General features: G+C 36.0%; 1 protein-coding gene and 1 long non-coding RNA gene across 2 annotated transcripts; both read right to left on the bottom strand.

Moving 5' to 3' along the window:
* Positions 1 to 363: 363 nt before the first annotated feature.
* Positions 364 to 4096, bottom strand: LOC149145095 (sugar transport protein 7-like). Its single transcript, XM_089449838.1, has 4 exons — positions 3655 to 4096; positions 3182 to 3501; positions 2182 to 2808; positions 364 to 1000 (listed from the first exon to the last, which is right to left on the bottom strand). Exons 1-4 carry the CDS (start codon positions 3797 to 3799, stop codon positions 560 to 562), a joined length of 1533 nt encoding a protein of 510 aa, XP_089305964.1. The 5' UTR covers positions 3800 to 4096; the 3' UTR covers positions 364 to 559.
* Positions 1051 to 2175, bottom strand: LOC149145096 (uncharacterized). Its single transcript, XR_016264908.1, has 2 exons — positions 1787 to 2175; positions 1051 to 1698 (listed from the first exon to the last, which is right to left on the bottom strand). It is a non-coding gene; the product is annotated as an uncharacterized LOC149145096 (long non-coding RNA).
* Positions 4097 to 10901: the final 6805 nt, after the last annotated feature.

Genomic DNA, 10901 nt, shown 5'->3' with positions numbered 1-10901 from the left:
AATGGTTTTTTAACTGCATATTCGGATTCAGCACCCTGAAAAACCCCTGGGACGGTTTCATTGTGCAGAAATTAGCTATCAAACTTGGATTCCGATAAATTGCTGCCAGATTTTCACCGGAAAAAATCGCCGGAAAGGCTTTCAAAAAGTCGCGTTAAAGACTACTGCGTACAAAAATGCTTCATACTTATGGGGAAGTGCGCTTTTCTCATATGTGAAACTAATTATCTTAACTTATGAACTTTTATGTGTATGTATAGAAGCACTTACCACTTATCATTTGAACAACTCTTACACACATATATGTATATATGAAAGTAATTATCTTAACTTATGAACTTTTATGTGTATCTATAGAAGCACTTAACATTTGAACAACTCTTATATATATATATATGGAAGCACTTTACATTTGCCCACTTAACATTTGAACAACTCTTATATATATAAGCACTTTACATTTGCCGTTATATTTGTGGAAATAAATCCTATTTAGACAGACTTGCCCCTTACAATCAATAAAGGGCAAACTCTCATATTAAATGAGTCTGTATGTCAATCACAGATCTGGCTGCTTCACCCCCTCATCGATGGATGGAACTATATTCTTCCAAAACCAGTGTTTTCTCCATTGAAGAATCATTTCTTCAATAGGTATACCCTTAGTTTCGGGCAAGAAGAAGTATACAAAGGTAGTCATGATAAAGATCCAACCTGCAAAGAATAGGAAAATCCCATACTTAAAAGTACATAAAAGAGATAAAAAGGCCTGTGCAATGGCAAATGTGAAAAGAAGGTTCACAGAGACAGTTATGGCCTGTCCAGCAGAGCGTGTTTCTAGTGGGAAAATTTCACTTGGCACGGTCCATCCAAGAGGACCCCATGACCACCCAAATGCAGCCACAAATAAACAGATGGCTGTTACCAACAGTGCTGAGAAGCCTTTGGATAGTTGTTTATCTCCTCCAAACTTTAGGCCCAAGATTATGCCTACAGCAACCTGTGAAATATAGGATAATATTATTATTAATGAATCAAACAGTAAACAACTCAGGGAAGAAGAAAATTTTCCATAATCTGCTACTAAGCTTTTATGAACTAGAGAATAATAATGCGAATAACAGGGCTTGTACCTAGTGCACATGAACTAGAGAATAGAGAATAGTAATATTAATAAGAGGGCTTTTTCAAGTGCATATATGGGTGGGATTTTTTGCAAAATGATTTTAAACACCAAAATTCTAGAGATAGGAGTTGGTGATGGGATTTGTTTTCATATTGCTTATACTTTCCTACACTACGGGCGTGTGAATGACATTTCCAGAGATTTGAACATGGGTGAAACTCTTTGCAAATCAATTCCAAACACCAAAACTCCAGAAACTAGAGTTGGTGATGGGCTTGCTTTCATATTGTGAAAAAAAGATTTGGAATGTAGAATTGTGAAAAGAGGTTCCATGTCCCTGTTGCACCCGGCATGGTATATGAACTTGAAGTGACTACAAAATCCCTCTTAACAAGGTGTTTAATGGATGTGGTTACAGCTCTTTTTAATTTAATTAGAGATTTTACAACCAAGTTTCCCCCTACAATTTCAGCAATTCCTCCTAACAAGTAATATGGACTTCTGTGTTGAATAAAGGAAATCAATAAGACAATTGAAGCATGTATCCTCCAGCTTTCTTCGCACCTAGTCAGCTGATGCAGGCAAGAAGTCAGGATTCAGATTAAAGTCTGAAAATTTAAGCGGAACAGGGCACAAAAACACTCAAGTATAGATAGCTACCATGGTTGCAGCCAACACGAGAGAATGGAAAGCATAGTATCTGGAGCTTTGTTTCTCTGTTGTAAAAATAAGGGAGTCATGCAATTCTCTGAGTTCAAACCTTATTTTGACCTAATAATCGATGACAAATCATCAGGTACATTTGGCTCCTACAATTGAAGAACAGAAACCTCTAAAAATATGAAGAGAATCTGGTTTTCCCTTCCTGGGGACCTCCTTAGCTGTGGTAAAAACATGAACATGGGTACCTAATAAGCATGGAGGTATGTTTGAACCCTGGGTTTCACCGGCTGAAAAGCCATGTCTAGGATGCATACTAACATGCTTGAAAACAAGATGCAACAAACTCTAAAAAAAATTAAAAAGGGCCTACCCTCTCTCAGCTTTGCTCTTACCTGACATACTATCATCTGAATGCCACCACCAAGGAGCAAGGGTCTGCGGCCCCACTTGTCGACAGTGGCAATTGATACGAGGGTAGAAAGCACAAGAACAGCTCCGGTCAAAACAGACGAGTACAGGGAAGCATTTGCACCAAAGCCCAAACTCCCAAAAAGAACAGGGGCATAGAACAAAATCGAATTGATTCCAGACAAGATCTGAAACATGGGCATGCAGATAGCCATCACTAACTGTGGCCGATTCCTCCTCTCAAAAATATTCCTGAATGGATGTTCTATAGCGTTAGCCACATCGCTTGCATCCAGCATATCTGCATACTCTGCATCCACATGCTTGGTTCCCCTGGTCTTCTGCAGGATAGCACGGCCTTTGTCCAGATAGCCACGTTCTATCAGACTGTTGGGGGTCTCAGGAAGGAAGATCCCTCCAACTGTCATCAAAATTGCAGGAACTGCAGCCAAGCCCAGAGAGAGACGCCATCCCCATGGTGTTATCTTCTGAGTCCCGTAATTAACCATATTTGCTGTGAAGTTTCCGAGTGTTGTAGCCAATTGGAACATCATATTAAGTCCTCCACGGAGTTTTGGAGGAGCCATCTCTGAGAGGTACAGAGGAACAGCCTAGACATTCAAACAAAAACCTGTCAATTTAGACATTCAAACAAAAACCTGTCAATCTAGTCATTCAAATTCAAACCAAAAACTATGTAAACCGAAGTCCTTCGTATCCAAGCTATCAAAAAAATCTGCAAACCCAAGCCATTCAGATCCTAAATAAAATGTCTGCAAACCCAACTAGTTCAAACTACGTCTAAAAACAGTTTCCCCAAAAAAGGCAGTTTCCCAAAATCAGTTTAAATGGAACCAAAAGTTTTAGAAAATCCCAAATCAGTCAAATTCAAATAAATGTCTGTCAAAAGCCAAAAGACTATGCCATTATTTACTGCCAAGTTTTTCAACGACTTTCAAAATCCCCAAACGCATACAACCCTACCTGATTTGCGAAGCCAATTCCCACTCCAAGCATTATGCGCCCAATAATGAGCATGGGCAAGTTCTGGGCACTAGCGTTCAGAGATGCGCCTATGATAAAACTGATACCTCCGCCGATAATACTGGCCTTCCGCCCATATTTCCTCGTAATAGGAGATGCAAACAGCGAAGCAATAAGGCCTGCAATGTACAGGGACGAGGTGAACAAAGCCAGACCTTGATTGTTGTACTTGCAGTAAGCGCTGTCCTGGGCATCATGTTTCTTGCGGTAGACTACGGGGAAGAATTTCTTGAGAAAAGGATTCATGGATGTCACTCCCCCTGTTATTCACAGCACAGCTCAGAATTCAACAAATCCTTTGAAACGGATGTGCTCCAATAATTGTCCTCTGAGCATCATCAGTTCATAACATTGTTTGCTAAATTAAACTATAAACTGGAACTGAACAATTTGCAAGAATCGACCATACATACCAGAGATACCAATATCATAGCCGAAGATGGAGCCCCCAATAGCAGCAACCATGCACGCAACAACAACATAGAGCGTTACTTGGCCCTGGTATTGCTGTGCCCTTTCCCGAGAGATTCCCACTCCAGGCAGAGAACCGCCGGCCATCCTGTACAGAACATACAGGAAATGGGTTCCTGGAATATACAAGAAGGTTTCAAGACATGTTCGATCTGAATCCTGAAGTATAAAGGCGACACCTAGTATATAAAGTCTTCCACACAGTAATGGACCGACGTCATCGCGACCATCGTTATTACTTGCCGCCCTGTCTCAACCGTGCTCAATAAAAGCTCGAATGGGACATTTTCCCATCTAGAATTCGCAGAGGTACTCTTAATGGGCAGGTCTACCTCACCTCAGCTTCCTAATTTCCGATCGAGTCTATCCATCCGGCAGATCAGCTTGAGTGAAATGCATGTGTGTGAAGGGAGAAAAAATCTCTGCATATTAATTCAAATTTATCAGTGGGTGTCAGGTGACAGTCTTTGTTTCATAATTCTAATCCACCCATCTATACCCAGGGTGAGAGGTGTCTCCTAAGCAGTGACCTATACAATTGACGAGTCTCATCTAACGTCGGATGTGCACTTGCGTGGAAGAAGAGGACAAACGTAATAACCAGAAGACGTGTAATTTTCAACTATATGTCATGACAGTCACTGTCACTCACCCGTGTTATGAGGATTTGAATACGTATAAAAGAAATCTTCATTTAACAGTGAAGCAGATCTCTTAGACCAAACTTCTTCTCCGACTATTTTCAAAAGGACGAACACAATAGACCGCAAAGCTAAGACACCAATGTCCCAAGAACCAGAAGAGATGAAGGAGATGCAAGATAAAGAATGTTGGAAGACCGTGGAGAAAAAAAAAGAACGCTACAGCACCAATCTCGCCAAGAAAGACGAGGAAACAGAGACTAAGAAAATTATAGGTCTGATAGACCAATTTGGACACAGTGGACGTTAACCACCACCACCACCACCATCATATATGGTTGAAACAATTCCAACACAAAATGTATTTTGTGGTTGAAACAATTCCAACACATGATATTTATCAGATGTTTCCAGTTTAATCAACATTTTTAAAAGATTTAGATAAGGTTTAATCAATATATTAAATATGAAATATTAATAACCATTTTTTATATAATAATAACGATTTTGAAAAAATTATAAGAGAAATTAAATTTGATTTTCTTAAATCAACATTGAATCCTAATTAATATTCATAGATGATGGATATAATTATAAATAATAATTAATCTTTATAATAATGCATATAATTATGAATACAAATTTAAGTAAATAAAAATAATACTCAAATAATATATTAATATTTAATTTTGTTATAAATATCATATGCAGTTAGGACGGTTCTTAAGTCAACATTGAATCACTGAATCAGAATTAATATTCATAGATTATGGATATAATTATTTATAAAAATTGAATAATAATTAATTTTTATAACGATGGATATAATTATGAATAAAAGATTAAGTAGAAAAAAATAATAATTAAGTAATATATTAATATTTAATTTTGTTATAAATATCATATGCAGGTAGGATGGTTACAATATAATTATTTTAATTTTTAATATTAATTGATTTCATATAATTTTATCACTGAGGTTTATTATAATTTTATTTGTAAATGTAAATCAATTATTTAATAACTTTTGAGTTTAATTAATAGATGAAATATTTTTTTTCTAGTTTATTTTCTTCAACATCTAATAATTATTTTTAAAAATTATAAGTTTATGTTGTTAAATTTGATTAGGGGTTTAAGTTGTTTAATTGTGTTTTAAGGGTTTTTTAGGGTGTTGAATCTATTTATATAGTCAAAAGTGCATTTTAAATAATAAAAAATCACAATTTTATTAAAAAATTGTATTGCTGCTTTTTTTCTCTGATTTATTATTATTATATTCCCGTGGCAAAGGCTCTGTGCATATGGTAATTCAGAGAGGTTCTGACCTTGGGGATGTTAATCTCTAGTGCATCTATTGGGCGTCAAGCATCTATGAGGGGAGAAGGTCAAAGCCAATAATGGAGGTGACCTATGGGACGTTGGTGACAGCTACAACGACATTTCAAGTAGGGGAGGGTGGCAACAGGAAATATTTTGTCCTCGCTACAATGTAGGTTCAAGTATGGTGGGCTGGCTAATACTGGGTAATTCATCTCATGTCCAATATCTCTTATTTTTTCAACTCTTTCAATTGTTTAACTTTTGTTTGGTGGCTGCTAGTATATAGCGCCCAAAGTGTAGTGGTGGTGTGCACTAGTTTTTGGTATTCCTGGTTCTTTGTGGTTGTTGGACCCTACCCAAAGTCCTTTCCTCTCTTTCCATCCGTTGCTTAATCTCATAGGGATCCGCTCCAAAATCCCCTGGCAACTTAGGTTTTCTTGGGCTTTACCTTTACTCTGTTCTCTATTTTATAGTCTCCTTGTTTTCTTTGTTTTCGGAGGTGTACTCATTTTGGTTCCTAGTAACCCAACACAGCATGCCCCAACAAAGGATGTGTTGTCGCTTAGGATCTAGTGGCAGAGGCCTCAAAGGTTGGCCGCAAGCCCAATCCCAAGCACAAAATGTAGCAACCATTTTTCACTCCTCCAAAAATCCAAGAGGAAAATCATCAACTTGAAGCCTTGACCACTAATGACTGCCAAGCCTACTCAAACTCCAAACTTCAAGTTGAAGTAGCCAATTGGGTTCTCAATCCTAGACATACCAAGAGAAGACAGAGCCAATAATTGAACTCCATTACCCTCCACTGGAAAATGAAGACACTCTTGGGCAGGGTCCTGAAGGAAAAACATGAAGACTGCAACAACATTATATCCTTCCTAAATGAAATTCAACGTGTTCAAAGTGATCAATGTTCTTTTCCTTACAATTTGGATGCTCGACTTTCTCACGTAGAAGACCATCTCTAATGTGGCTTGAAACCTCAAGCACCAGCAGGAACCAATGCCCAGGATCCAACCCCAGTCACTTCATCAGATACTTGATGGTATATTTAGCCACTAGACATTTGTCTTTTACTTTTAGTAGTTCAATTTATTTTAGTTGTCATGTACTTAGCAATTATAGTTATTGGTATTTTGATAGACCTAATATATTGTCCATCATCAACAGTATTGGTTTCTCTTGTGGCAAATTGTGACTAAAATCAAATTAACTATCTGGTTTTGTATAAAATCATTTTAAGGAAATATAATTTTAAATTAACCAAAAAACCCTTTCAAACATTTTATTATTAATTATTTACATATTTGATTCTATAGATTTATTAAATAATTTTAAAATGTATTTTTTATTTAAATGAAAGCATTCAAATTATTACTATTTAAAAAAAAAATACATATATCTTCACATTATATAAGAATATTATAGCATTTTTTAATGGAAGCATGTTTATAGAGAAACCAAGACCTCCATTAGCTTGATATCGTCACATTCAACTAAATTGCTCATATATACTTATGTATTAGCTTAATTGCATCTTATAGTTGTTCATATACCTAAAAGACACAAGAAATCAAACCAAAAATCAAATATTTAATGGTGGAGAGTCATCCTCTATGAGTGGTTTCATTGGCTCTCTTATTTCCCTCAACTCATCTTGCAAGGATCTTGAAGGCTACATATCCTCATCCAATATAATGGAATTAGCTTGATCTTTCTTTGAACCATGCAAACTTTAACTTTAACTTCGACTTTCTCATTGACCTTTTGGACAATAATTTCAATTCTAATACTTTCTCATTGATTGTACTAAAAACAATGAAATAACTTAGAAAAATGCAATATTTAGGAAAGCACCCACAAGCTGATATAACTCAAATTTATTTCACCCATTAGATATAAGTAGCTCTAAAATCATTTTTCTGCCACAAATATCCTCAAATCTACATTAGACTATAAATATCAAACCCTTTTGCTACCATAAAGATCCTCAAATTTGCTTTAAACTATAGATATCAAACCAACAATGAAGGTTAGTTGTGATCTCTATGTGAAATCACCAAAATATTCTCCAAATTATATATCTCCATAATGTGTTGCAAGGGGGTTTCATCATTACAAACCAAGAAGAAGTAACTTCCTCCAAAAAATAGCAATATCAAATATCAAAACCAACATATTAAATTAATTCGACAAATTTTATTTTATGACCCTCCCAAGAAGTTTGCCTCTCCTCATTAAGCCATGTGGGACTAAATAAAATCCCTTTCAGTCTCCCAATTAAAGGTTGCATTTCTTTGTTTTTAAATAAAACATCATTCACTTTTTAATTGGCCCTTATAGTCCCTTCATTAAAAATATTAAAATAACAATAAATTTAAATCTTTGATCTAACTTTAATTAATTTATAACTTAATATCGTTAATTTATTTAAAAACACTAGACTATACAAAATGTTGATATAGTCATCAAAACTAAACCCACCAACTATACTAAAAATAGTAACCCTACCAACTGACCCAATCGGTGCTCGAAACTAACTTACTAAAGATAGTAAGTATTAGAAAACTATCCTAAAATCATTCTAGAAAAAGAAATCCTTCTCATAATCTGTATGACATATCAATTGACCATCAAACACTACCAAACTATTGGATTAATTTCCTCCAATATTTCCTAACCCTAACTCAATCGCCTATGGAACTAACTGATAGGCTAAACGTCCATCAACTCCACTAGTTAGGAAGGGAACATTACAGTCCTCCCCTCCCAAAACTAAAAATAGTAACCCTACCAACTGACCCAATCAGTGCTCGAAACTAACTTACTAAAAATAGTAAGTATTAGAAAACTATCCTAAAATCATTCTAGAAAAAGAAATCCTTCTCATAATCTATATGACATATCAATTGACCATCAAACACTACCAAACTATTGGATTAATTTCCTCCAATATTTCCTAACCCTAAGTCAATCGCCTATGGAACTAACTGATAGGCTAAACGTCCATCAACTCCACTAGTTAGGAAGGGAACATTACAGTCCTCCCTTCCCAAAATTGTTTGTCCTCAAGCAATCTCATCTCTAGATGTTGCAAAATTTGTTTTTTTTTCATGTGGAATCTTCTACTCTCATGTTCTTCCATTTAACTAGAAACTCTTTGATGGCCCTCTTACAAAGAGTCATCTCTCTAGTATTAGTGATGGCCTTTGGAATCAATATCAACTTCCACTCCTCATCCAATGGTGGCAACTCAGATGTGGGAACCATGTTATGACCAAGTTCCTTCTTGAGTATGGATACATGAAATACATTATGAACCCTGCTACTAGTTGGTAGCTCATGTTCATAGCCAACCTCTCCAACCCGCCAAGATACTTTGAATGGTCCATAAAACCTAGGCTTGATTTCTCCGCTCCACTCTTCATGAGAGTGGACTGTCCATATGGATACGATCTCAAATAAACCATATCCCAACCTCAAAATTTCACTCTATCTGATGTTAATTAGCATATAACTTTTGTTGATTTTGTGGTTGTTGTAAAATTTCCTTCAGTGACTTCATGATGTACTGACTCTATTGTAGTAATTCCTTTGCCTTAGGCACTCTATTATCCCAAAATAGTAGATCCATGAATTTGGTATCCTCATAACCATATAAAGTCATGAATGGTGACATCTTGATAGACATGTGATAAGTAGTATTATAGCAATACTCACCAAGGTGTATCCATTTGGTCCAAACAAGTCTGTTGTCTATAAACATAGTCCCTAAGATACCCCTCCACCCATTTGTTCCCTATATCCATTTAATCATCTCTCTATGGGTGATAGCCAGTGCTAGGAGTGAGTCCAGTCCCGCTCAATCTGAAGAGATCTTACCAAAACATACTCAGGAAGTTGTTGTCCTTGTCATTAACAATATTGGTGTGCATCTTGTGCAACCTGAAAATCTCTTTAAAAAACAAATTAGCTACTGAAATTGTTGTATGTCGTTAAAATGGCAAAGAAGTGTGCAGACTTAGTCAACCTATCAACCACCAGATAGATGTTATGTTTACACAGTACCTTAGGTAATCCCATGATGAAATACATAGATATAGATTCCCATTTCTAAATAGGAGTGGGTAGGCGCTAAAGCGAACCGGATGGATAAGTATGCTCATTCTTGTTTTGTTGGCAAGTAGGACACTCTCTAACATACTTAAGGACTTCATTTTTAAGTCCTTTACATGGGAATCTCTCCCACATCTTCTTGTAGGCTTTAAAGAAACTTGTGTGACCAATCATAATGATCATGAAATGTCCTCAATATATTTACCTTAAGTTGTGAAGAAGGAACCAAATAAATTATTCCCTTATACATGATCAACTCATTTACCATTATATATTTGCCATCATGAATTGTTCCTTCCATAATTCTTGTTTCCCATGAATCTTTGGCATACTCTACTGTAATTAAGTCCCTCCGATCAACAAAAATCTCCACCAATGAACATATGTGAGGCCTCTTGGAAAGTGCATCAGTAGATACATTCTTCTTCCCCTTGACATATATAATGTCAAAATCATATTTTTCAATATGATAAACCACTTATGTTTCTTATCATCTAGATCCTTCTAGTTCATGAAATATTTGATGTTGTTATGATCTGTTTTGACGATAAAATTACCACCAACTAGGTATGGTCTGAATATATCCAAGGCATGCATAATGGCCAACATCTCTCTATCATAAATTAAGTACCTTTTTATCCACACCTCTTAATTTTTTTCTCTCAAAAGCGACGGGGTGTTTTTCCTACATCATAATGGCTCTTATCCCCTCTCTTGAAGCATCACACTCCAACTCAAAAGGTTTGGAGAAATATGGTATTGCCAATAAAAGGGATGTGGACATTACCTTCTTGAAGTGCTCAAAACACTTATGGTTTGAATAAAACTACTCAAAGGCCCCCTTCTTAGTTAGATTCATGAGTGTTGTAGTTTGTGAACATCCCTTGACAAATATCCTATAGAAATCACAAAGACCAAAGAATCCCTTAAGTTGGGAGAGATTTGTAGGTGTAGGCCATTCTAGAATAACCTTGATCTTCTTAGGATCTACTCTTACTCCCCCTACATTGATGATAAGAACAAGATAAAGAAGTTATATCATCCTGAAGTCACATTTAAACCTTTTATCATATAGAAACCCACTCTCTAAGATTCTCAATACCTCCTCA

Source organism: Pinus tabuliformis, chromosome X, assembly GCF_031772625.1.
Source record: "Pinus tabuliformis cultivar Carrire ecotype Pingquan chromosome X, CPIR1, whole genome shotgun sequence".
Lineage (NCBI taxonomy): Eukaryota > Viridiplantae > Streptophyta > Pinopsida > Pinales > Pinaceae > Pinus > Pinus tabuliformis.
Note: the sequence above shows the minus strand (reverse complement) of the source record. Positions and strands in the feature narration are given on the sequence as shown.